Below are 27120 nucleotides of genomic sequence, written 5' to 3' on the forward strand. Positions count from 1 at the left end.
GGTATAGTTTGTGTGTTGAGAAGGGCAAGTAACCCTCACTGGACACTCCTTAGGTTGCTACAGGAGCAATCCAGCAGTATCTTTTTTCCTGCTGCAGGCTATTCTATTTACACTAGCTGTGTGTATATCAAATATTATTCTTCTTTTTGAAAGATCTAAAAATCCCTTTGAAATCGCTCTTTCAGTTGTTAACTAGGTACTGCCCTTCTTATTTTGGAATCAAAACTGTTGTTCACTGATTTAACTGATACAGCTACCTGTGTTAGTTTACTAAAGGTGTCACGAATGATCTGTACCCAACTAATTCTAATTTGATTGTTTTTCCAAATGTGGACTTGGAATTTCATATTCTGTAATTTAGATACTAGACTACATGGATTATAGTCAGATGTTACATGACTACAGAGGTGATGGCTTTTATCTTGCAGCTAATGTCTTGTGGCCTGCTAGAAACATTGAAGTTCAGTGTTCTAGAGCTCCAAGAACACTTGGATACCTATAATGTCAAAAGAGAGGCAGCAGAACAGGTGAGTCTCTCATTTCAAACCAAAAAATATTAGAACCTACTCATCAAGGAAATGTTGCAGGTCTTTCTCTCTCAACACAGGTCTCTAAAAGTAAACTGGGGGAAAAAATTCTGAAACAAAATCCTGTTTCCTTTTCTTCCTACTATTCTATGTGTATAATCTGAACCTGAGGTTTTTCTTATGTGTAATTCATTTTTGTTGCACATTATTTCTGAAATTGATTTTGAAAATATAACATTGCACAAATGCACTAGCATTGGGAAAAGTGCATTCCTAATTTAAAAATCCTCTTTTAAAATTTATTCAAATATTTTTAACACTAATATTAATAAATCATGGTAATTTTTTTCTTTATAAACATTCTGGCTTATTTTATTAGAAGGGTGGGTTTCACCTCCAGATTAAGACATTTTACAGATAACTATCTATATGTGAATTAAGTACCTTAACACCCATAGTATTCAAGGATCGAGTCAATACAATAAAAGAAATCAAGCAAGCAATCCATTTTATACTAATACAGATACTGACTTGTCGCTCAGCTGAATAGGTCTTTAGACTTCTTTTTGTTGACTGGATCTCTGCTGACTGTAATGGCGGCTTAAACAGCTGTGTCATACATAGACATAAATTTAGGTGTCTCATCCTGCAACTGGATCCCATTGAGGCTGACATTTATGTCAGTTATTTAGAATAATACCATTTAGTTTTCAAGGTATATGTCAGTGGTTATATCCATTTTGCAAAGAAACACAAAGTTTAAAAGTTGAAAACTTCTGTAGCAAGGGTCTGTATATTTGTTTTTGTGATCCTTTGTGTGAACTTCAGGAAGGAAGATGCTAAGTTCAAAAAACTGAAACAGGTAAGATTTCTATTTCAAGAGCCAAAAGAAAACATGGATCTACAATCAGTTTTGCAGGTGCAGGGAGAGAGAGAATATATGGGGCTTTTGTTGGAGAGAGAAAATGATTCCTAGGAAAATTAAATATGCATTTGAAGGAATTCTTTACTGATCTCAGCAGCCTGTGAGGCCATGACAATGGCCATATAGGGAAGTTTGAGTGATGCAAAACAGAACCAGAATTCAAGCCATGACATCTTGGCAGAACTGTATTTTGCAGCCCAGGTGGCTCCATGTTTCTTGATCATGCTGAGTTTATTAGGAAATGATGCCCTCTGCCTTGCAAAGATTGCTGACAGCTCTTCTGTTGAATAGAATAGACATCCACTTTTTTGTGGAAAGGATCTCAAAAGAAACACAGTTTCCTCAAAACCAATGCTGAAGTATGCCACACAGCACTGTTAATGTAGATAAACCGTTTCAAGGATCCAAGCCAGCATTTCTGCTAGAGAGTTGCTGAATTTTTTGTCTTGCTCTGTGGTAATAAGAATTTATTTGTAAACTAACTCATGAGGTCTAATATAATGAGCTACATTTTGCCATTCAGGTTTAATCAGAAACAAAGTGCTCATCTAGTGACTAAGATTACCTTGCTCAATGTAATATTTAATGGCTGACAACCTCCAATGCATAATGCTGTCATCACTGCTATGAGAAAATAATGTATTTTATTCCTCATTTTAGAGAGCAACACTGAGGCACAGAGAGGCGAACTGATTTGCCCCAGGGTCAGACAGGAAGATTTGAGGCAGGGTAGAGAGGAACTTGTGGGTGGGGGTGTGTGGAGGGGTGTGTGTGTCATAGCAATAACAAATGGTGGTTTTTGGTTGATTTGTCAGAGTTAAAATTCAGTCCCTTTCAGATGGCCATGAATTCACTTAATGTATTTTTAGCTAATTTTACACTGCCATGTATCATATCAACATAAATCCATGCCAGATATTAAGAGCTTGTTTGTATTTTACTTGATAGAGGAATATGGATATCAGTTTGATAGCCTCTGTCATTATATCATAGTGAAAGAGTGTTGTTTTTCTGTAGTGCAGCTGTCAAAAGGGTGCCCGGTAACATGTTTCTGTGATCAGCCTGTCTTCTGCCACAGGATTTGTGAGTGACTGGAAGAGGAAAAAGGCTCACAGGATGAAAAGAATTGTTCTGAAATAACAGACAGCATTTTGCCAGGGGGTTATTTTTATTTAATTATTTATAAATAGAAAGAAACAGTACTGAGAAGGAAGCAATTTTTAGCTTTGATCAATCATTTCTTACTCTTGATAGCATGTCATTTAGCTAATTTAGTGCATTATTTAAGTATTTATTTAGCATGTTAATTTAGAAGTAGTGACTAATTATCTCAGATGAGTTATTTTTCTAAAACTTTTTTTAAAAGCATTTCTTTAGCTGTTGGTCCTCAGGTTTTTTTTGTATTGGTGTATTATATAGCATATGTAGACTAAGAATCTTCCAAAGCTACTTCTCAGATCTGTTTTATCAGTTTTCTTACTCTGTCCTATTAAACAGAGTATAGGGAATGATTGAAGGAGACTTCTTCAAGTCAAATCTGAATTTCTGTTACTGCAGGCAATTGTGCTATGTATCCTGTTCAATCTGAAAATATTAAGGCAAAACACATAATAAGCTTATTGCAGATCCTTGCTTTTTTTCATAGAAACATGCAGAAAAATGATCAAACTAAGCTGGTTAGGCTATTGTATAATAACGTAAATATAAATTAACAGATATTTAAATAAATATAACTTGCATGTTAATCTGGTATCCTCTAGAATCAACCACTGGAAAATTCTGTACATTAACTTCTTTAATGAAAAATTGTTGTTTAAAGTTTACCCTAATAGATGATGTTTGTCACTATCACTGCTGTGTGTTGTACTGGCATTCACATGAATCAAATGTAAGAAGAGGCTTGGGCTGCACTTGCTTGGAACTCTTACCTATGCACTGAGATAAGAGAGAGAAAGGTACCTATAGTACAGGTGGTGGTTTGGGATGTCTATTTGGGGCTTAATCTGGCAAACCAATCTGTGCTATGACCAAGACAAACCACAGACTTCCCTATATTACGCTTTCAGTAATGCTCTTCACCCTGTATCTTTGTAGGAGATATATGGGGAAAACATAAATTGATGTAAAGCAAACATATAAAGAAGATTATTTTGTCACACAATCTACTGCTGTTCCCAAAGAGAAAATTTAGGTCCTTCTACCATACTGAACATATATTCTGTAAAAATTTTTAGCAAATTGATTTTGTCACCTTCTTGGAGCTACTGTTCTATTTCCTTGCAAGGAAACTGCTTTGACTTCATGTGTGTATTAGGGACAAAGATAATGAATCAGATAAATGAAATGGAAAATATAAGGTTATATGTATATCATAACATTCTAGACACACCCTTTATTCAGACTGGTTTTAAGATTTTAAAAAGATCTTAAAAGGGTAGTGTGTGAAAATAAACACTAGCTTCCCAATTGCTGATGCTGTTTGTTCCAGTGCAAACCTATTCCATTGTTACTGATGGAGGCTGTCAGATAAAAAGAAAAATGAGATTTGCTGTGTATGTTGGTATCCATGTCACTAATTGAAACTGACATCGCGGTGTTTAGAGAATTCTATTTCTCCTCTTGATAAGCACACAGGCCTAGTTAATTCACTAAGTAACCTTTATTAAATTGAGCAGATGGGAAATCACATTTTTCTTTTTCTTGCATCAGACAAAGGTTAGAAAAAGGTCACTAAGATTTCCTGTGAGACTCAAGATACCAAGCACACAGTATGCTGAATTATTCTTCCTTGGATGTATAGAGCCTGTTCTTCATTTCAGAAGATAATCTGCACTTTATCTCAACATGACACATTCCCATTTCAGTAATACCTGAATTACCTCATGCTTGCAGTTGTTTGCACTGTACAGAAAAATATGCTGGGCAGTGTCGATGAGATGATCAGGTCGTATTATCCAATAACATATTTGATTCTGCAAATGCTTTATATTAACACTTTTAAATTTGCATGGTTTGTTAAAGCTAGAAGAAATTACCTACTGAAATGAATAAACTTGTCTGCTATAGGAACTGGGGTTAAATACAGCCCTATATTCATGAAAGAGAGTAGAATCTGCATGTGCGTTGTATAATGTGAGAATACTTCCTCTCCCTGGCTTATATGAACTGGAGGTGATACTAAACTCCCATTGAAGAATATTTTTTTTCTTTCCACCCAGTAAACCTGCACTTGCATCTAGTTACACAGGAGAGCTCTATTTCCTTCTGTTTCTAAAGTAGTCCCAAGAAATGTAACAGGCTTACTCTTACTCTGTAATTTGAATTAGTGCTCTATTTTAAATGCTGAGAAATCATGTTGGTGTAAACCTTGTGCAGTAAGTAAAGAGAAAATACGATCTCATTTAATGAAAGGGATTTTTCTGCCTCCACCCTCCCACACGTCTCGCTGTAACAGTACCCAAATTCAATCACAGATTAGTATTTATGCTAAGTGTACTATCCCCATCAGGGGTAATGAAGGCTACAGGAAATTTACAGTGGAAGGGGCACAATAAGAACTACAAAGTGATGTATCAGAGTGGAAATCGTTAGTGGAAACAACATTGGTAAACAACTGATTTTGTATCACAATTTGTTACGTAATCTGAGAATGTGCAAGACTTGATGAAGTGTCTTATGCAGTTTTAGCACAGTCTTCAGTTTGCTCTGTTTCAGAAGATGTTTAATCTTGTTTGTATTTATTTTTGCAGTGGCTAGAAGACTGCAAAAGAACATTTGGTACTGATGATGGTATTCATGGCACTAACACAGATGCCCAGGTAGGTGTATGTCATTTGAGGGTCTCTGGATATGAGATTAAAAAACATCTATTGCATAAAAATTCCAATATTTGCAGAGAGATTAAAGATGTATGAAAAGCTTTTCATTTCAGTTATCATCCTATCTTTTGGAAACTTGGATTCTCATGAAGTAGTGGTCTAATAAAACGGGCTGTTTTTAATAAAAGTTGGCAACCTGTCTTGGGTTCTAGACTTAATAACACTGAGTAGATAAGCAGACTAGATACCATCTGTGTACGAGCAAGTCTGCTTTTCTGCAGCTGTTTCTAGAAGAAAAAAGATTAGCATTCTGCTTATATGCTCAGATAAACTGTCTAGTCAAAAACCTCTACTGAATTTAATATAATTAGTACTATATAAATACATAGAACCTTTCTGGAGCCGTTATTTGGGCGGGAAGGAACAGGGAGTAAAGTAGCAGTATGGCAAAAACCTCATTAAACACTTCTGTCAAAATATCATCTAACAACAATAGGTGACATAACCTATTAATATTAGTTCAATATTTTGTATGTATTTGCATGGCAGTCATCCATGTTTAATATTACTAATTGCTATAGTAAGTGGTAGCTTTTCCCAAAGCAGACTTTTTTTTAATAAACAATAGCTGCATAATGACCCTGTAGATAAAAAAGTAAATCCAAAAACTATCATTAGGCGGTACAAGGAATCTGCCATCTAGAGTCCTGTAATAGGAACAGCGAAAGATGTAAGAAAGCAGAATTGCAGGTAGCAGATGAACTTACCTTTTCACAATGACAATTTGACAAAAATCCCAAATCCAAGCTGAAAAAGGAGGAATTTTATTCCTTTTATTCAGTTGAACTCTATTCGTTGATGCACTTGGTCATGTTTCTGCTGCTGAAAATGTAGTGTTCAGCAACAGAAATGTCTACTGCGTGCATGGACTATTTCTTCTTTTACACAGTTTTCATTTGCTGTCATATATGGGTTTTTTTCTTTAATTCTATCACAAAATGCACCTGAATTTTTGGAGTAGTGCAACGTGTGAGAATATACTGTTGATTTTTATACTGCATCAAAGCTGCACATTTAAAAAAAAATTTTCATGCGGATAAGCATAAGTAATACAGCAAAATAATTTACTACCATTTGCAAGGATTTTTGCTTTGCCTATGAACACAAAGTTTAGCGCATTTTACACTTGGTTTACATCTTCATATACTGACTGGTACGCGTTTAGAAATATGTAACAACATTTACTATTACAATACAGTAGATGTTCTATATACCGATAAAGAAGCAGCATTTATGTGTTTCAGTCCGTATTTAGAATGCTGTTTATATACACCAAGAAACTGTTCTAATGTTTAACTGTTAGAACATAACTGTTCTTACCATGAAGGTAAATGTTACTGTTGCCACTGTATAGCTAAGGAAACTAAGAAATGGAGGAAAACCCACATGCAGGCTTTCATTTAGCTTGTATGGAGAGAATCCAGGATTCCCAGTGAGGCAGTTTTGTCTGTTCTTCCCCATTTCTGCAGGGTTTGAAGATAGCCTCTGAAAAGGAGTTACGTGACCATTCACATTGATTGTTTGTGGGGACTTGTTTTGATTTTGGTTTTCGATCCTAGCCTGCAAGGCATGCTGGCAATTTTTTCTTTATGTGCTCCTTGCACTTGCAGGTTCAGTTAAAATCATTTTAATATATAGTATCTACTGAGAAGGCAGAGTCCTGTTATCCTGCTTCATAAATATACACAATTTACAGAAGTTCTAAATTTATTCACAGAAGCTTACAGTGACTTGAGGGAGATTAAGAAGTTACCAAGTGTAAGATCATTGTTTTAAAAGTCCTTGTAAATGGAGCATGAGGCTGATAAGTCTATCCAGTCAACCAGTTAAGGCTAAAAATATGCAAGTGTTGTCTTGCTCAGGAAAACAGAGCTGCTTCATTCAACAGATATTTTTCATTCACTAACACAAATAAGATTTTCTTACTAATTTTTAGCACTGTGGTCAATACAGCTAAGGAATAGTGAGATGAATTCTGTTCTGGCTCATGCATTGCCAGCAGGCTTGCAAGTAAATCTAATTATTGGATTTTTGCTATTAGTACTTACATGAAAGCCTGAAAGAATGCATCTGGACTCTGGCTAGACTGTTTGTACAGAACTGGCAGGTAGAAAAATTAGATTATTTTCAAGTGAGCAAGTTATGTGAAAGACACTGAAGCAGTACAAAGCTGTTTTTAAAGGAAAACCTCTCTTGAATTTTTAGAATAGCTATCAAGGTGTGATTTTGGGGGGAGGGATTATTTATGGCTTACGGTAGTAATGAGACTTGGCTTAAAGAACACTGGAACTTAATTACTAAAAATATTAAATAATCGACCCTGCCATTCCTCAAAATCTGATTCTCTGTGCTTCATTAAAGTGAGTCATAGAATTCTTGTTGACTTTGGCAGTTCAAGATCTTATCTCTTCGCAGTGTTCTGTGCATCAGAAGTTTTTGCTTATATAATAATTGTGCTATGTATATGATAATACAGACTATGATAATACAGACTACAGAACAAAAACATGCAAAGTTTATAGCCTGTTAAGCACATCGTGTATAACTTACTATACACATTGTGTATAACTGCGCTTAGTAAAGCTCAGCTGCTTCTGCCTGTTGGAATCGGGCATCGGTTACATCTTCACGTTTACTATGACCATTGTACTTGCTTAAATGCTGTCAATATGCTTAGTGCTGTACAAAGCACAGAAGTGAAGTTCCTGTCCCTAGTCTCAAAAATGTATTTTCTGATGATTTCTCTCCCTGTCCCTCTTTCCCAAACGTTTTTCTGAAATAGCTTGTAAAAACCAAGTGCAGTTAAATTACAGAAATCTCACAATGAGGTGTTGAGAATTGAGTTTAGCAAAACCAAGAATTTTCTAAATGGATTCAAAATCTAAATTAACATTAAATCTCCAATTTTAAAAGGCATTATTTTTGCTTAAACTATAGTGGTACAGAATAGTAAGAAGCATTGTACAGATGTTCATACCTAAGTGTCTTCATTCTGATTTCCTTAAAATTGCATACCTTTAAAACTACACAATGTATAAAGACCAGAGAGGGTTGTAAGTGAAGTATGTTACTCATGTTGTGGGACAACAAAGACAATGCTATCTATCGTTAGTTATAGCAGCAGGTAATTTCACTTCAAATTCAGCCTGTTAATTTTTTCCATTCAGGGTGTATTTGGAGCATGTTACTTGTATTTCTTCCTTCATTTTACCTGGGACATCTTTTACCCTAATTAAAATTATTTCCTACACTAATTCTTGATCTTTTTTTCTTTCTTTGTATTTTTGTGACCTGCTCATCTTCTTGCTTAGCAAATGGAAATTCTAGCAGTAAGTGACGGTTCTTGATTTATCAAATACTTAACCATGCCAGTCACCAAACTGGTCTCCATCTGTCTTGTTCATTGTGACATAGTGATGTCTTGTCATAGACTATTACAAAAATGCTATGTGCTTCAATTTTGCATCATCTAACCCATTGAACTGTTGGTCCTTTGTAGATAATAGGATCCTGTAGTTAGTAGAATGTTATAGAGGATTATTCCATTAGCACTAGCTTTTATGTCTGTATGTGAAGCAGTATTAACACTGTCAGCACTTTGACTAGTGTTTTAGATGCATAAAAATGGAAGCAAGACAGTGCGTAAGTTAATGCTGCTGTTTCATTTCATTAAGAATATATCACGTGGTATTTTCAAAAATAGAATCAGAGCTACCTTTTATAAAGGAAATGTTATTCTTGCCTCCAAGAATGGAATTATTCTCCTCTTACTCCATCAGGCAGTTGTAAGCTAAGGGCCAGGTTATATACTGTGCTTACATATTTATATTAATGGTTATGAAAAATTCCATACTTACAGACCACAACTGCTTCTTTTGAATATTAGATCTTGAATTTAAAACAGTAAAATAGCAACAATAAAAGTAAGTGATCTATGAAACTCTGTCTTGGAACATGACATTTCAAAATGCATTTTGAATCACTTCACATCCCACCCCAACCCCCCTTCTTGGAAATGTAATTTCTTATTAAAAAGTAAACTTTAAACCTATGTGAGAGAGGCTACCTGTAAATCTAGAACTGAATGAAGCTTTCATCTGCTTTTCATTAGCTTCCTGCTATGTTAGCTTCTAAATCTTTTTGGCATTTTCTTCAGTAACCAAGTAACTAATTTTGCACATTCTATACTGAAGAAGTTGTCATTTATTGTCTCTTGTATTGCATAGTAGATGTTTTGCACTTCCTGAATATAATAATGTTGTTTACATTTGTAGGAGCTGGAGTTGTGTCGGAGGCTATACAAGTTGCATTTCCAGTTGCTGCTTCTGTTCCAAGCCTATTGCAAACTCATCAGCCAAGTAAAAACAATCAAAAAAGAAGCAGAGGTAATGAAAACCGTGTTATTTAGCTACTAATTGTTGACATTTTAAAGCCAAACCATTTAAAATACATTTTGATAACATTTCCATCAGCAGTACATCTTTTTAGAAACTGAAGGAGGGTACCAGCTGTTTTATAGCCAATTAATAAAAGATTTAAGTAAAGCTTGCAAGAATTTTCTGAGATGTTCAATTATCTGTGTTGATTTTTGTACAGCTTGAAAGCTCTTAAATAGACAGGAATGCAGGGAGTCCAGTGATGAAGATTTAAAATATTTCAGTAGCGCTCCTGGTGTATTCTAATCAAGCTACAATCAAGGAACATCAACTCCAATCAACAGAGTTCTGTGATGAAGCCCCTTTCCATCACCCCAGTGTTTCCTGTTGTGAACACCATCACTTGCTACCAGCTGATTTATATAACTGTGTCACTTCAGCCACTGTGCAATTACTCTGCAACCTTAGTCCCCATCCTAAGTTAGCAGTTAGCAATGTGTTCTAGACATCTTATGCCTGATTTTTAGTTGTACTAACTTTAGAAGTAAAATGTCTCCTTCAGCTGTGCACGTGGTACATATGTGATGTTAATTGAGTTAATCTGAATGCATTATGCTATTAATAATGTCTTCTGAAAGTTCTCCACTGGGTCTGTAATGCAATAAATAGAGGTAGCAGGAAAAAAAAATAGTGCTGGTCTTGGTTGATGTAGTAGGGAGGAAAAATGAAAAAGCAGAGTGAAAGCCTTTGGGTTTTGAGTAGCTTAGGAAAAAGTGATGCATGTTTCTTGCTTAGATTTCCAGATTTTTGTAAAGGTTGCAGAAAAAGTGAGTTCATTTCTGTCTGAAGAATGTTGTGGCAGCTCAGCATCACACCAGTCCTACTTCTTGCCTAAGTTAGATGTAGAATCATATTCTGAGCGACGGCCTTGTCTTTTTCTCATACATTGGAGCTAAAGCTGAAGATAGTATTGTATACACTGGCTGCACTACAGTTATTCTGCTGGGTTACCAGTCTTCCAGATTTTTTCTTCATATTTAAGTTGTCCTTGTAATAACACAATAACTGCTATACTTTTCCCCAATGTTTAATACTTCTTGTCAGTTTAATTGTTACTAAGTGATGTGGGGAGAAATGTATTTTTTTAAACAAATTTTAAAAGAACTATGTAAGGTGTAAACTTAATGAGGGAAAGCCCAAATACCTGACATGCATGCTCAGGCCATTAAATTAACTGCATACTTAAGCAACGGCAGCAAATATTTGGATGTACTTTTTCTGCCTCTCATTTATGATTCCAAAGAGGAGGAAAAATGTAAGTCTGATCTGCTGAAAGTTAATTTGGCTGAAAATACATTTAAACTAGAAAAGGTAACTCTCATATTTGTTTTAGGTCATAAACATGTCTGAAGAACTTGCTCTTTTGGAGAGCTGTCTGAAAGAGGCTGAGGCTGCGTCTGATAGCGGCATCGAAGAAATTGAAATTGCAGAGGCTTCCCAAGCTAGCACAGAAACAGCTATTCACTCTCTCATTGAAACCCTGAGAAACAAGGAGTTTGTGTCAGCTGTAGCACAGGTCAAGGCTTTCAGGTAAGTGCTTAAGGATTGCTTTTAGACCCAAGTTTGCTAATGGGCCTTTTTAATTTAAAGATAGGGATAGGCACTATTCCAGGGTTTTTTCAGCTCTTGCTAGATGTCCTTTTTGAAAAGGACAAGCACTGTTGCTTCATTACAGCTTGTTCATACACATTTTGCAATTTAAAAAGAAGCAATTCTAGTAGTACTTGTTCTTTAGAATTATCTCTTAGAAAATGATACTGTTAACTGTTGGGACTCTATGGAAGAATTTCTTGTGTTTTCCTATGTCTTCCGTTCAAATGTCTGTTTAAAGAACAAGAATACTTAAACATTTAAACTATTTTTTTTTTTTAACGTTTAAATCCAAATTGTGTGTTTACAGATCTATTTGGCCCCACGACATCTTTGGCAGTTCTGAAGATGACCCAGTTCAAACATTGCTGCACATATATTTCCGTCATCAGACGCTTGGTCAAACTGGTAGCTTTGCAGTAGTAGGCTCCAACCAAGATATGTCTGAGGCCAGCTCAAAGCTGATGGAACTTAATCTAGAAATTCGAGAGTCTCTACGCATGGTGCAATCCTATCAGCTTCTAGGGAAAATCAAACCAGGAATAAATCTTGTGAGCACTGGATTCTGAACAGCTGTCATTTAGAAAAGAACTGATGATGAAGATGCTTCAGACTATTATTGAGCACCTTTCATAAAAAAGCCAACCTCCAGCAATCCTGACAACCAACACAGTTTCATCGCAGCAAGAAATTGTTTCACCAGAAGTATAAGTCTGAAAATTGAAGTGAACATCTTACTTGACTGCTCTTTCTACACAGTAGCTGTGTGGCAGTAGTATTTTTTTATTAAATTTATGTATAAAAACTACATGAAAGGAAAAGGGCTTAAATGTAATGCATACATGTGCATTATTTTCTGTTGTAACAGAACTATAAATGGTGTTTGCAGCAACAGCCTCTAAAGGTTGAATCAATATCGCAGGTGGGATGAGGCTAAAATCAAGGCTCGTTCATTTTGGCTGAAGACCTGCTAGGCTTCCTGGCTTTCCAGCAGTAGTAGATATAATCATCAACTAATACCTAATGACACACTTTGCAAAGTCATGAAGAATGTGCAGTCAAACATGAGTAGAATGACTTATGACTGCAAAAACCATTGAATTCTCAATGTTTTATTTGCTTTTGTTGTCTGTAACAAGGAAATGATGTGTGTGAGTTAGAATGTATGGCTATGTGACAGGTGTTTTTTGAAGGTATGGATGATTGTTAAATAAGGTCTCAGAGCATGCTTAAAAGAGCTGCAAGATTATTTTTGAAGAAATTTTATTTTATTAGATCTAATCCTCATAGTGTGTAAATGTTAGGACATTTAATAATATTTTAAACTGGGATTTCCCAGTGTTTCTAAAAGAAATAATATATCTGTTAACTTTATTGGAATGCTGCTCAGTTCTCTGATCAGTGCTTATGTTACAAATATTGATAACAACTAACCAAAAAGTAGCTGCCTGCAGAGACTTTAAAATGTATATTAAAGATATATGCTGCCCATCAGCAATTCTCATTAGAAGTTAACTTATTTTATTCTGTATATATTCTAGAAACTGTATAGTGCAAAACCAGTATTTTTCTTGTAAATTTGTGCAATGCACTGTTAAGACAGTAGGTGTATAAAGCTATGAGGGGAAGGGGGGGTTCTCCCTATCAGTAGTCATATACATTACTTGCAGTCTGAGTAGTCTGCAGGGTTCAAAGAGTTTGAATGCATGTATATGCATCTTCATGACTCGACTCAAGCCTAAGGAATTGGGACTATATAGAAAAAAAAAAAAAAAAGACTGACTACCAAAACATGCAAACAGGCAATATACTTACAGTTCAGTGTCAAAGTCTGTAGCATAAAACAAACTGGATTCTGTTGAAACCAATAGCATTTTGTAAAAAAAAAAAAGAAAAAAAAAAAGAAAAAAAAAACAGAAAAAAAAAGAATGTAGTCCCATGATTCCTGTGATTTGAAAGGAACACCCAGTATTTTTATATATATCTCTTACCCACTGTGATTTTTTTTTTAATGGGCTCTAATTCCAGAGTTTAGAATGTAGAATTGAAATTCTTAGCTCTGCCTTTTTGGGGGAATTGGACCCCACTAGAAATGTAATTATGCTGAAATGCATTAATTGAAGGCACTGTGCACGCTGTTGGACTGCTGACAGTAGTTATGTTAACCTAACAAGCTCTGTAACTGGTCAAGGCACATCCATAATCACTGTATTTTTTTCCCTCTCCCTGATAAAATTGAATTATTTTGATGGTTTTTGTGGTACTGTAGATGGTGTTCTTATTTAATAAGTATTTACGGGGGGAAAGTAGTTTTATTTAGTGGTACATTACACTCTTATTTACATCATCTTTTACTAGCTTTTTTTGTAAAAATAAAAGACATTGTATCTGTCATTTTGTGTATTTTTACAAGCTAGAGTTTAGATACTTTAGCTAAACAGACTAAACACTGACAATAGAGGCCTGGGTGCCCTGAAATGATGTTTTTTCCTTTCATGTGCTGTCAATGCAACAGCATTTTCCTAGGCATCTTCTGAAGTTGTTAAAGGATTTCTCATGCAACTCCAACCTGAATTTATATACATAATTCCTTATGTTATACATCTTCCTCCATTTACAGTGACTAGTGGAACTTGCCCTGTGGAGCATACCCATGCTAGTTGACTGTCTTTAACACTGCTTTAACTTTGTGAAGCTTTTCCAAAATAACTCATTCTCAACTGTCACCCTGCGTTACCTGGTGCCAGGTGTGTGCCAAATCTGAGGCTACAGTAAAGCTGCCTAGAAACAAGCAAAACATCAGGCATCTTCTGTAAGATGCAGCAAATACAGCACTGACTGAGCTAACACGTGCAAAAGAATCTCTTCATGAAAAAGCTGTACAGGGCAAGTTCAAGATATCTCTGAAGAACTGGCAGCATGAAGGCTGTTCCTTTCTGCTTTGCATAAGCACATAGGTCACGAGTAGCTTTCCTTCTTTCTGCTGAGTCCAGCAACCAGTGCCCATGATACACAGTGTATGCTGTCAAGGATGTGACAGAGCAGTGAAGTGGAAAAGGATACAGAACTGTACTTTGGCATCAAGCAGTAAATGCATTGCTTGTATTTATGTAAGAGGAATGGCATGTAGAGCTCCCTGCAGAACTGAGGCATGCTACAGGATGAAAGAAAGCTTGTTTAATATTGCTGCCCACTGCACTCTGCTCCTCCAAGCCTCAAAACCTTGCAGTAGCTGATGAAAGCAGGGGCAGCTCTTTGCCACTACCTGCCGCTTGGAGCCTTTATCCACTGCTTGTTTGGACCAGTTGCTGTTGAAGCACACTGTACAGTTCAGATTGGCTAGGCCTGTTCTACATCTTACCAAACAGAAGCAACTGCTGCTTTGACTGTAGTTAGTAGGGATGGCAACTCTTAAGTTGTACTAAATTTCACTTTGGGCTATTACTGATAGTAATTGCATAAGAGTCACCATAGTCACAGCAAGCAGTCCTCAAAGCAATGCTTGCAAGGACATCTGTATAAGTAGGAAGCACTCGCCTGCTTATATTGCTATGAGTTGCTGTATGACTTCACACTGACATGGCACAGAGCTTAACTTCTCAAACTCATCACAAGTCTCCCACACTGCAGGCATCGGGAACAGACTACAGCTGGCTGTTACAATGGGGAAGGCAAACAGGGAAACAGATTGAAGAACATCCTTAGAGAGGAATATGCTTGGAAATAGAGACATCCCAGATCACAGTGGCAACTGCAAGCTGAGGCAGACCATGGGTAGACAGCTGCAGTGGTGGCCTCAGCTGTGTTCCCCCTCAAGCTGGAGACTTGCCACTGCTCATTACTGTAACTACAGGCAAGTACAAGGCACACACATCCACAACAGAAAAAACTGCCCAGCTGCAGTTGTACTTTTCAAGTCAAACAGGGCAAGGACAGAACTTACTGTGAAAGTCTGAGCGAGCTGGTAAAGCAAGGGATATTTCCTTTTCCTGTGATATAAGGGAAAACGCTTCAGATAGATAGATAGAAGCACAAAATAAAGCAGTACCCCATTCTGGGGGTGGTAGGTCTACTTGTTCCTAGAATGCCTCATGCTGCTATAATAATGACTGGAGCAAGAATAAAATAAAATTACTTGGCAATAAATTGGTGCTGAGGCATTAAGCCTTAGTTACTGCAGCAAGTTCAAGGGGCATGTTAAAATAAAGCAGGAATCTACAGCAAGATGAGTTAAGCCTACAGAATTAACACTCACTGCCCCTCTAAATGGACATTTGCTGATACAAAGGACAACATTTGCCTACCCTGCCATATACTAACTCCCATTTAGAGATGCAAGACCACCTGGAACTGACTCAGTTACACAGCATGGGCTCAGACTGGTTCCCCCTTTAGCCTTTAAGGGTCGTCTCGAGTAGGCTGGGACAAGTGTAGGTAAGTTTGTTATAGCCAAGAAAAACTAGTCTTTCCAAATACAAACTACCTCAAGAGTTCTGCAAAAGGCTTTGTGCTTTATTATGCTCAACTTCAAAATTAACAGCTTAGCATTCTCAGAAAAGTATGTTTTCCTCTAAGTTTACCCAATGCCCTGGCTACAGGGTAGAGTAGTGGGGTGTAGGTTTTACTAGCTTGTGAATCTGCTCAGATGGTAATGCTATAGTCCTGGAGTCACCTTGTAACTCTTTGCTGAAGCGTGGTGTCCCTACAGAGGCCATTACCACTGACAGCACCAATAGGCCTCAGAAAGCATCATCCGGGAAGTAACCACACTGCCATTACTACCAAACACTAGAAGTACAATTCCTAGTTGCGAATCCAACCCCAGAAGGGTGCAGGAGTTTGATCCTTCCCTGCTGGCAGACACCTAAACCATAACTAGATCAAACTCTTCAAGTGTAAGCCACCAAGTGCACAGCTCTTGTGCATCATCTGCAGGTACAAGAGGAAGCCAGGCAGATGCAGTTAACCATGCTGCGAGCCTTTGAAGCGTCACTTCTCTTGATAACCTTGTGGAAGTAAAGATGGGCAACGCATTTACCAAGAGACCATAACATCAGTGACTCCCTTCCCCAGCAGTTTGTGAGAACTGTCCCTGAAGACACACCAACCACAAGCTTTCTTTGGCTTTAGTCTACAAAACAAGATGCAGACCAGCTGCACCGGAAGTGACCTAGTTGTAACACAAGATTTCTCAATCATTTTCTAGTGATGAAGAACACGTGCAGGAGACTTCCTACATGCAATAGGAGCGTGCACAGTAGGTGAATACTACTAGGTGTTTTGTTCATGAATGATTTTCTACTACCTACTGTAGATGTCAATTTGATGTTAACTTCAAGCGTTTGATTAGTTCAAGGATAGGAGCAGTGACATCCTTTCCCACCTGAGGTTCTGCAGGGTCCTGAGCCAGCTGCCAAGACCATCACTGATTTACAAAACATTATTTGTAGGCTCTTCCCGTGTGCAAGGTCCAGAAGCTGCAATATGCACCCTCTGAGCTGGGCACAAACCCACCTGATCAGTTGAGCGTGCTTTGCAGTACTTTTATTTGCATGCTTTCCTAGCGACACCTCACCATGTACCTTCAACAATACCACCACCACCACCAAAAAAAAAAAAAAAAAATCTGCTTTACTTGCAGTTTTCTAGAAGAGCCCTAAACCAAACCAAAAACCCCATCCCACTCAGATGATGTATTTGAAACTGAAGGTGCTATCGCAGGAGAGGCGTTTCCCTTTGCACCTCCCACAGAGGTCCTGGCGGTGGGGCCTCTTGGGATCCACGTGGCGCATCTTCACGGGGCAGGTGCACCTCGTCTGCTTGCAGCTCTGGGGGAGAAGGCGGCGGTCGGCGGGGGCGGCCCGGGGCAGGGCGGCCCGGGGCGGGGCAGGGGGTCCCTTACCTGGCAGGTGATGTCCTCCACACGGTAGGGGTTGTAGGACTTCTGGCAGGTCCGGCAGAACTGCCGGAAATAGACCTGGAGGGGGTAGGGGGGTGGGGGGGAGGCCGGGGTCAGCGGGGGCGGGGTGGGGGGGGGGGCCGGGCCGGGCCTTTCCGAGCCTGCCCTACCTTGTTGGTGCCCTGGACGCACCAGACGTAGGCGCTCTCCCAGCGGATGTTGCAGTCCTTGCAGTGGTAGTAGCCGTACTTCTGCTCCAGGAACTGCCGGGGACAGCCGTTACTCCACGCGGCGGGGGTCTCCCGGGCCAGCCCGGCCCCGCTCCCCCCCCCCCCGGGCCGGCCCTCACCTGGAAGCGCAGGCGGGTCTTGCCCGCCGCCGGATCCCGCTTCTGGGGGGCGGCCGGCGGCTCGGCCTGCGCTGTTGCTGCTGCTGCTGCTGCCGCCGCCTTCTCCTCGCGGCTCTCCTCCGGCCCTGCCGCCGGCGGCTCCGGGGTCGCGGCCGGGCGCTGCCCTAGCGGCTGGGCCGGGCGCTGCTCCAGCGGCTGGGCGCCGGCCTCGGGGGGCTTCTCCCAGCTCGCCCGCACGGCGGCCGCCTCCGCCTCCCGCTGCTCCCGCGGCGCGGCCGGCTCCTCCTCGACGGCCGCCGCCGCCGGCTCCTCCTGCTGCTGCTGCGGCCGCCGCTCCGGCTCCTCCTCGACGACGGCCGCCGCCGGCTCCTTCTCCTGCTGCGGCCGCCGCTCCGGCTCCTCCTCGACGGCCGCCGCCGCCGCCTCCTCCTCCTCCTGCTGCGGCCGCCGCTCCGGCTCCTCCAGGAAGGCGGTGAGTCTGCGGGACGCCACGGGCGAGTAGACGGCGATGGTGCGGGGGAAGCGGACGGCGCGGGTGCTGGTGGTGGCGGGGCTGCCCTGCTCCTGCTCCCGCTCCTGCTCCGCCTCGCGGGGCCGCGGCCCGGCGGGGGGGCCGGGGCGGCGGCGCAGCAGCGTGCGGGGCCCCAGGGAGCACTGCACCGAGGCGTCCTGCCGCGGGTTCACCTGGACGCCCACCTCCTTGGTGTTGGCCTTGCGGAGCCGCGGCGTCAGGTTGGGGTTGACCTGGGAGAGGATGGCCTTCAGCTGTGCCCGCTGGTAGTTGTCGAAGTAGTCGGCGGCCGCCGCCGCCTCCCCATAGCCCGAGAAGTAGCCGCCGCCGCCGCCCCGCGGCCGCCAGCCGCCCGCCGACCCCCCCTTGCCCTTGGGCGGCGGGTAGCGGTAGGAGTAGGGGTGGTAGGCGGCGTACAGGTAGCTCTCCATCGCGTCCTCCGCCATGGCGCCGGACCCGGGGTAACCCCCGGGGGGGGGCGGCCTTAAATACCCCCGGGGCGGGGCCGGGGCCGGACTTCCCCCGCCCCCGACGGGCGCCGGCCTCGGCGGCCCCTTCTTCCCATCCCCGCCCGGTGCGGGGCCTCGGGCAGGGCACCCCCCGCCCCCCGCCCAGCACAGCACCCCTGGTGAACCAGACAGCGCGGCCCTTAATTGCCCCCGCGGAATTAATCAGGGGGGAACACGGATTTGGTTCAGCTTCGGCATGTATTTGCGGTGAGAACAACGAGCACAATGCTTTTACAGCGGGTGGGAGGCACGGAGATGCTCGCGCGCGAGGTGCTTTGCCCGTCCGTCCGCACTGGTGCCGCGTTGGCTTCGCCTCTGCAAAACGCTCGGCTCCTTCCTCCTACCCACTCCTGCTGCACTCAGGCGGGCAGGAACCTCCTTGCGCGAAGACGTATGGTTACTGGTTTGCGTCGCAGTGATACTTTTTCCTTTGTTGTTGAAATTTTTTTCATATTTATTTTTGAGGAAATACAACTGTCACGGTAATAAACAACACATCACCTTGCACAATGGGAGCGGCTGGAGAAACGATGGAGGCCGGGCAGCTCTGCTTGCGCCACGGCGAGCACGGCCGCAGCCCGGTTGCAAGCACAACACACATCACTCGTTCCCGGGTGTCGCCTCCTTATCTCGCCTAAAGCGCCGTCTGGGTCGGCTCCAGCTGAATGGAGTTGTGCTCCTCCGTGGTCACTGTGCCGTACGAAGTATCGGCCACCTCCTCTTCCTTCAGTTTCTTGTAGGAAATATCCGTGTCTTCCTCTTCACCGAGTGTATCTTGTTTGTAGCTCTCTTTCCCACACATCTTGTATACCAGCACAAAGAGTCCCGCTTCTGCCGACTGAAAAAGCGCGTAAAGCAAGGGAAACATGTACATGCTCCCTATGAGCTCTGGGGGGAAGGTGAGTTTTAGGATGGCGGTGCAGAGCTGGACGTTTTGGCACCCTGTTTCCAAAGACACTGTTCTCCTACAGTGTGGGGGCATTTTAAAGACGGTGGCTAAGCCGTATCCCAAGGCGTACCCCGCTAGAGGCATCAGCACCGCAATGGCGTAGACAGACGCAGGAATATGTGCTATCAGATCTGGGCCCAGCATGGTCCCAGTCAGGATGAACAGGATCACCAGAGTCACCAAGAGGGACCACAGGGAAATCTGACAACAGATACAGACATTGATAAACAACACGGGGTTATTAGTTTAAAAGCATAAGCATAGCAGGTAGAGGCTTGATAAAGAGTCTAAACTGCAAAACATGGCTGCACTGCCCTTTCCGGGTTTGCTCCTGGCTCGGGACTTTGGTGGTGTTTGATCATATCCCGGGAAAGGAAAGGGCTGAGACCGCCGTCCATCACCTTGCTTTGGGGTGACTTGCTGGGAAACTAGAGAGCCAGGGCTTGTGCTTCACTTTTCCTTTAGTAATTAACCTAATTTGTTTGCCTGTTGTTACTGTGCCTGCGGGTTGGTTTCGCTAACCCTGAGCGCAGCAGGAGCGGGGAAGAGAGCAGGATGCGGGGGAATGCCACTGCTCCAGGGCCCTGGGGTGTCTCCCGGGGTGTAGTGCCACGCTGCCCTCCTTCCCGTGCGCTGGGGGGGGGAACCAGCCCTTTCCCTCACTTTCCGACTCTGCCCAACCGTTTCATGTCAAGGCTCCAAGTCCTTAAATTCCACCTAAGGAGTGGAATATGCCTGTGTGAAGCTACCATCGGTTCGGAGGGACCAGAAAGGTTACTGCCGACGGACACCCCTCTCCCGCCCCGTGGCCGGTGCGGTCCCCGGGCATCCACCGCAGCGCGGCCGTCCGTCCTCCCCCCCCCCCGTCTCCCCGGGGCCGTCCCTACCTTAACCAGGAGGTCGGCGGCGCGGGGGTGCCGGTATCGGATGAGCACCCCCAGGCCGATGGGCAGCAGGGTGCTGCCCAGCGTCAGGCTCACCGCCCCCAGGGGCAGCAGCTGCACCAGGGCCGTGTTGATCCAGTGGCGGCTGTAGACCCAGAGGCACAGGGGCATCAGGAAGAGGGCCAGCAGCGTGGAGGAGGCCGTCATGATAATGCTGCGCCGGGGGACAGCAGCGAAGAGACACCGGATCACCGCCCGCCCCGCCGCGGGGGGGGCAGCCCCGGGAAGCCGCAGCCCCCGCGGGAGGGGGGCTCTGCAGCCGACCGGGGCGTTTCTCACGGCAAGAGCCCCTCTCCCCCCCCCCCCCGCCGCCCCGGCGGGGGCGCGGGCAGGCAGGCTTTTTAGGGAAGGGGGCAGCAGGCGTGTGTCGGGGTCCGTGTAAGAGCCGCCCGCCCCGGGAGAGGCAGGAGAGCGGCGCTGGGGGCTCCCAGCCGCGCCGTGCCCGTCCGTCCGTCCGTCCGTCCCGGCCCCACCGCCGGTGGGTGCCCAGCAAACCCGCCCCGCGTCCCGGGGCCGCCGCAGCCCCCCGGCCGGCTGGGGCCGAGGGGGAGCGGGGCGCCTACCTGAGGTTCATGTCCCCGTCGACGAGCACCGACATGAGGTTGGAGAGGTTGCCCCCGGGGCAGCAGCCGCACAGCAGCACAGCCACGGCCGCCACCTCGTCCAGGGCGAAGATGAGGGCCAGGAGGAAGGCCAGCAGCGGCATGGCCACGAACTGCCCCAGCAGCGCCAGCAGCAGCCCCACGGGCCGCCGCAGCTGCTGCCCCAGCTGCCCCAGCTCCACGGCGCAGCCCAGCCCCAGCATGGTCACGCAGAGCGCCAGCCCCACCAGCACGCTCAAGCCCTGGCTGAGGGAGCGGTCCCCGAAAGCCTCGCCGCCCCCCGCCGCCGCCGCCGCCGCCGCCGCCGGGGGCTGCGCGGAGCCGGCCATGGGCTGCACGGCCCCCGGGAGCCGCCGGCTCCCCGCCGAGCCCCGGAGGAGCGGGGGGGGCGTCAGTGCGGGAGGCGGAGGCGGCTCGCCGCGGCGGCCGGCGGAGCCCGCATCCCGGCCCGGCTCAGCCCGGCCGGGCGCTGCTGGTCGTGCTGCGGCCGCTGTCCGTCCCTGCGCGCCGGCTGTCGTCTGCTGCGGGCGCCGCCCGCCCGTCCCCGGACCCACGCGGGGCCACCCCCGGCGTGGGCGGTGTCTCGCTGCCGCCTCGACGGCGGGCAGAGCTCGGCCGCCAGCGCCGCCCGGCCCCGGCGGAGGGAAGCGCAGGCGGCGGCGGGGGCTCATGGCCGGACCCCCCCGCCCCCCCCCGCGGTGCGGCCTCCGGCGGCCCGCTTCTGGAGCCGGCACAGCCGCCTGCGTCCTCCCGAGGGTCGGGGCAGGGCCCGGCTTTTCCGGCGGACGAACTGTGGTGTCGGGGGATTTACTTTGGCGGCAGCATCGGAAAGTCAACCGGTGTCACCCGGTGTGGGTGGGCAGCACCGGTGCCCCGCTGCTGAGGGACAGCCGGGCTTGTTCCCCCCCCCCCCAGGCAAATTGCCGGCTGCTGTGAAGGCTGCGGGAATGGGTGAGGAAGGATGGAAAGCTCTTTTAGGAGGTCGGAGGGGGCACCACTTTCTGCTGGTGGGGTCCCAGAAGCTTGTAAGGAGAGGTGATACCTTTACAGGGCAGTCAATGCAAGTGGAGGAAGCAGGCAAGCCTGCAGGCACACAAGTCTTCAAACCAGGGAAAGAAATGTAGTCCATCACCCAAAAATCACATCCAAGGGTGACTATAGTCTTGTCAGTCATAAAACTGTGCTTACAACATTCACGTTTCCCTTATTTCATACTTTTCATTTAATAATTGTGTGTCGCCCTGTTCCTTCAAAAGTGAAACACTGTATGGGACACCAGGCTGGGCTCACAAGGGCAGGAGCTCCCAAGAGAGGAGGGCAGCCTCCGAGAGCAGGATGGATGTCGGTGACGCTTACTCCGTGCCCTTGGCACCGCTACTGGCCGTGTCTCCGGAGTGTGACCATCTTTTCTTCTTTCACTCAGAGGATTTAGAGGGGTCGCGGCCACCGCTTCACATCACCGCTCCTGGGTGGGAGTAGCTGGCTCAGCACATAGCATCCCCAGGCGCTGCCCCTTGGCTTCTACACTGAGCATGCCGCTCTGCTCCGCGTGGAGCACCTCAGGTCGCAGCTCAAGGCGGACGCACCAAATTTAAGGAGAGAGCCTATGGGAGCTGCCCTGACTGGCTGCTTGCCTTAAGCTCCGTCAGACAGCAAGTTTCGCAAAAATTTATCTGGGTAAAATTTTAGGCTGTCCCAGGATTCGAGTAGAAATTATTGGTGATTCAAGAGAAAAACAGACTATTCGCTTATTAAACCTTTAATTCTTACTTGGGGCACAGGTGACACAAGAAGTGCAAGTAGTACCTAGTGAGAAAATCCCAGGTATGGCAACTTTGCCAGTACGATGCCAAGTTCAGTATTGTTCTGCCTGTGTTTGTTTCCTTGTCATTAGCCTAGGGAGAGTGCAGGGAAGATGTGTCATCAGAGCTGAACAACCAAATAGGACCCGGATTGCTTTAGTTCATTCATATTTTGGGGCTCTGTCTGCTGCTAGAGGAGGGGAACGCAGCATCCGGTTGGCTTTCTGAGCCAACAGTGTTCTCTGGACTTAATTTTCAGGTCTGCATATGCAGAAAAGTGCTTTCAGTGTATTTATTGTGCTTCTTAAAGTCTTAACCACTGCTATATCTTCTCTCGTCCTTCATGTAGCCAATATTTGGCTTCACAACATGCAGGTCATTTGCTTATCATACCCTTCCTGGTTTGTAAGCAATGCCCGCGCGGTTTCCCTGCAGCATGACCAAGCGGAGTTCACCATGGGCAAGCCCAGGCTGGGTCAGTCATGCAGAGTGCGAGGTGGCTGCTTATCGAGCAGGTGTGAAGGGCACAGGCCAGGCCTCCTGTTTTATCTCCCAGTGTCACTCCCCAAACTCCCTGCTTGAGCAGGGCTGGGCGTGGGAAGATATTTTTGTGTCATAACGTATGACATATATCGTATAGGCAGTTATAGGAGGAGTTCAGTAAACCTAGATACTGTGAAGCAGATGCGTCCTCTTTCAGAGCCCACCCAGTCATCGTAAACTTCAGTTTCAAGGGTCACTGAACTATAGCGTTTCTAGTGGGAAAATGTCATGAATGCATCGTAACAAATCAAGACCTCTTGAGATTTTTCTTAAAATTTATCATCAGCTGAAATTCAAACTTAACTCTCCATCTAAACAAGAGCAGTACTGCTGACTTCAGGGAAAGCCAAGTCTGAACCCAGCCGATGTGCTTCGCTAATTGTCTGTCCAGTGAGTACCGTCACCCCGGCCAGCACCCGGCATATTTTCACATCCAGCATGTAGAGTGAAAAAACATTGTATCTGCCGGTGAGCATGGTTCTTGTCTCTTTAACTTGCTGCAGGCTTTCCCGATATGTCATTGTTAAAGTACAGTCTGGAGTCTGGAGTGATGCCGAGTAGTTTTGCAGCATCTGCCTGCAAGGCAGCCAGCTCACACGTAGTGCACACCACGATGTATCTGAATCAATGGCTAATTCCTTCTCTGTTTTCTTTTGTGGAGGGCAGGAGGAAGCATACTGCCTACCTGCTATTATTGGAAGCAACAGATTGACTATTTGAATATAAAAAGATGTGGCAAATAAACCCGGTCATATATCATTCTCAAATTATTCCTCGTTAGTCCTGCTGTTGAAAAATGGGCGAGAGGATAAGAGATAGCAAGAGCAAAAAGAGGGAGAGAGAAAGGACTCATTGAAATACGAGCTGCTTGTAGTTTGTAGCCTTTATAAATAATATTGCTTTATGGTATTCTTAGGAGCGGTTTGATTTCCACAGGAGAGCACCTGTGCTATTGTTAAAGAATTTTCAAATGTGGGTTTCTCTAGGTTTGCTTTATTAACAACTCAGAGTGGGGCCACCACCACAGTGAATGGCAAAAGATAACTCAAAACCACCTCCTATATATATACAATTTTACAAAACAATATGCAATTGATGATTTGCCAAAAGAAGTTCTAGGTGTTCTTCCATGAACTCTCAGTTCTCTATTCTCCAGTGGTTTCAAAAGTCCAATACATTTGCCTGTCTCAGCTGATTCTTATTGTCTCATCCCGGTTCTTCTGAAGTTAGTGGTCATAGGCAGAAGGTCTCCGGTCACCACAATCACTTATCTTCTTACACATCAGAAATCACCTTTGAATTTCTGAGAATCACTCAGGTTGTTTTATTAATTCATCTTACTCTAAAGTTAATCACTTACTCTTATCTATTCTTATGTCTTAGGTCTAGGATCTATGATCCTTTTTCTGTTGATTCAGCTTGACTGGGTTTTAAGCCAGCCATGGTGAGGGCTACACAAGGGACAAATAAGCAGCTTATGCATATTGTTTTATAAGCACCTGCATTCTATTAATCACATCTAAAACAATCTCTAATCATTAGTTATATGCCTGATATGAATAGTCTTAGAAACAATGAGGCTTAAGGCCTAGTTCCCTTTATAGCTATAAAGCGGTCTGGAGTAGCAGGAGTCCTTCAACCACTAGGAATTTTGTTTGCTCTTTTATAAGAGGATTTTTTGTGCCTTCCCTTTATTTAACTGGAATCAAAGGTGAAAAATAGAGGATAGGCTTGTAAGGAATTTTGGCAGTGCTCTAAGAAATGAGCAAAGCGACCTTGCTGTTCGCTCAGCTAGTGACCGCTCCTGCACGTTGTATGGAAACATTGTTTGAATCACTTGCTTCTCCGGCCAGAGATTAAAAGCATCTGGCATAGCCCAGGATCATTATAAAATTGCAATCACTATGTATATGCAGCGAGGTCCCCTCGGTGGCCCCCAAGGGAAGTCGCTGTGGGTGTTGTGCACTGTGCTGAATTTGGGGCAGCGAGAGGAGGTTCGGTGTGTGCAGCCGTTACGCCCGTTGCTCCATGCGCTCAGGAGCCTTGGGCAAGAAGGGTTGGTTTGCAGATCTCAAGCAAGTTATGGATAAATCACAGTCTTGGACTTGGAAGCCTAAATCCCGACCGCGCTGCACTTCGGGCGCATGTGCACGCTGTGGTTGTGAGCACTACGTAAAAGCAGGATGGTGGGGTGGGGTGAGAAAGCAAAGGGTGGTCACCCCCTCTTTTCCCGCTCTTCCCACTTCAGCTCGGTATCCATTTCAGCTCCCCGCTCCTCCCGCCCCAGCTCGTTGCGTGCTGTGCCCGGGTCTGTGGGAAGCGGCGGAGCTCAGCTGCTGTGGGATGGCATCATCCGCCCGTAAGTCATGCTTTGCCTCTCTGCATGTCCGTGCTGGCTGATTTGTGGAGCTGTGCCGGGCGTTTGCAGAGGAAGAGAGGCCTCCGGAGGATAGTCCTGGAGGATGGAAGGCTTTCGGTCAGCACCTTGAAGCGGTGGTACTGCCAAAGAAGCTGGGGCAAAATACTGCCGTGAAAGTGATGTTCAGGTGAGACGTAGCAGGAGTGGTTTCTGCTTTCCAGGGGATGTACAATCCCTTTGTTTCTACTTTACTTGCTGCGCACCTAGGTTAGAAATAAAAATAGAAATAAATAGGGATATAATAGAAATAAAGAGGAAATTTAAGACTTAATAGGAGAGTAGTCATTTTCCATGGAAAAAAATAAAGTCTTTGCTGTCATTGTCTTGGATTAAAATATTCCTTAAGGGTATTGTGTGATCCCCTATATGCGGTTTAGGGTAAACTTGTGGTAAACTCTGTGAAATGCATGTTCTTGTTCTTATTTATAACTTAGATCCAGAGCGGTTATTTTTGTGGCTTAGGAGAGTTAGGAATTGGAGCATAATTGTGCAGAGACACTGGTGATTTTGCTTGTTCTTCCATGGTTATCTTTGTGCTAGGAAGGACGTGTCAGCTGGTCCTTTGCTGAGGTGGGTCCCTCTCTGGTACATGGCTGCCTCTCCCTCCCTCAAGAGCAGCAGCACAGAGAGGAATTTGCACCTTTTGTCACCCCTGCCTGTAGCTCACCTTCACTGAGCCAGCGACTGTAAGATCTTAGCAGTCTCATGGCTTTTTTTTTTTTTTTTTTAATTTTATATTGTTTGGGAGCTGGTTCACTAAACAGGTGAGAAAATGCATTTTTGAAATAAGATGAAGCGTTGAGATCTGTGCCATTAAGTTGTCCCAAAGAAACCTTCCTAGCCAGACACAGACAGAAACTGCTTTGGTGAGGATGCGCTGATCAATCGATGTTGCTCCTGCCCCAAATGGCGTGTGTTTCACACAAAGGCGGTGTGCGGTTGGACCATGTCGGTGGAGAACACACAAGAGCCACGGGTTTCCCGTTAGTTCATTGCTCCTGCAGCTGTCTGTAGTGCAGAAGGGCTAGGACAGACCTGCCTTCCCTGCCTCTCAGGATTCTCTCCTACCCTTCAACATGACACCTGGCCCCATTGCAGCCCTGTCACCCTTCATCCCAAGCTTGCTTTTCTTAAACTCCCCTCTGTCCTGCCCTTCGCACAGCGCTGGGGCTCGATCCTGCTCGGTAAATCTCCACATTAATCAGCATCTTTTATCCCACGGCCAGCATCCTCGACC

General features: G+C 44.8%; 3 protein-coding genes across 14 annotated transcripts in view; 1 reads left to right on the top strand and 2 right to left on the bottom strand.

Moving 5' to 3' along the window:
* Positions 1 to 13748, top strand: part of FRYL (FRY like transcription coactivator) — a 176821-nt gene extending 163073 nt beyond the window's left edge. For 9 of the 12 annotated variants that reach the window (XM_052780108.1, XM_052780109.1, XM_052780110.1 and 6 more), the window contains 6 exons: positions 429 to 527; positions 5202 to 5270; positions 8642 to 8659; positions 9605 to 9715; positions 11100 to 11296; positions 11667 to 13748. In XM_052780108.1, coding sequence (XP_052636068.1) covers positions 429 to 527; positions 5202 to 5270; positions 8642 to 8659; positions 9605 to 9715; positions 11100 to 11296; positions 11667 to 11925 — 753 coding nt within the window. In that variant the 3' untranslated portion in view covers positions 11926 to 13748. The remainder of the gene's footprint in view (positions 1 to 428; positions 528 to 5201; positions 5271 to 8641; positions 8660 to 9604; positions 9716 to 11099; positions 11297 to 11666) is intronic. The other 3 variants (XM_052780103.1, XM_052780112.1, XM_052780105.1) reach the window with 1 other exon arrangement.
* Positions 13749 to 16885: 3137 nt separating this feature from the next.
* Positions 16886 to 18617, bottom strand: ZAR1 (zygote arrest 1). The gene is made up of 4 exons (XM_052810947.1): positions 17605 to 18617; positions 17426 to 17518; positions 17259 to 17333; positions 16886 to 17184 (listed from the first exon to the last, which is right to left on the bottom strand). Exons 1-4 carry the CDS (start codon positions 18559 to 18561, stop codon positions 17041 to 17043), a joined length of 1269 nt encoding a protein of 422 aa, XP_052666907.1. The 5' UTR covers positions 18562 to 18617; the 3' UTR covers positions 16886 to 17040.
* Positions 18618 to 18803: 186 nt separating this feature from the next.
* On the bottom strand, positions 18804 to 21580 carry SLC10A4 (solute carrier family 10 member 4). The gene is made up of 3 exons (XM_052780115.1): positions 21081 to 21580; positions 20461 to 20602; positions 18804 to 19774 (listed from the first exon to the last, which is right to left on the bottom strand). The coding sequence occupies exons 1-3, from the start codon at positions 21446 to 21448 to the stop codon at positions 19259 to 19261; spliced, it is 1026 nt and encodes a 341-aa protein (XP_052636075.1). The 5' UTR covers positions 21449 to 21580; the 3' UTR covers positions 18804 to 19258.
* Positions 21581 to 27120: the final 5540 nt, after the last annotated feature.

This window comes from Harpia harpyja, chromosome 2 (genome assembly GCF_026419915.1).
Source record: "Harpia harpyja isolate bHarHar1 chromosome 2, bHarHar1 primary haplotype, whole genome shotgun sequence".
In the NCBI taxonomy this organism is placed as follows: Eukaryota; Metazoa; Chordata; class Aves; order Accipitriformes; family Accipitridae; genus Harpia; species Harpia harpyja.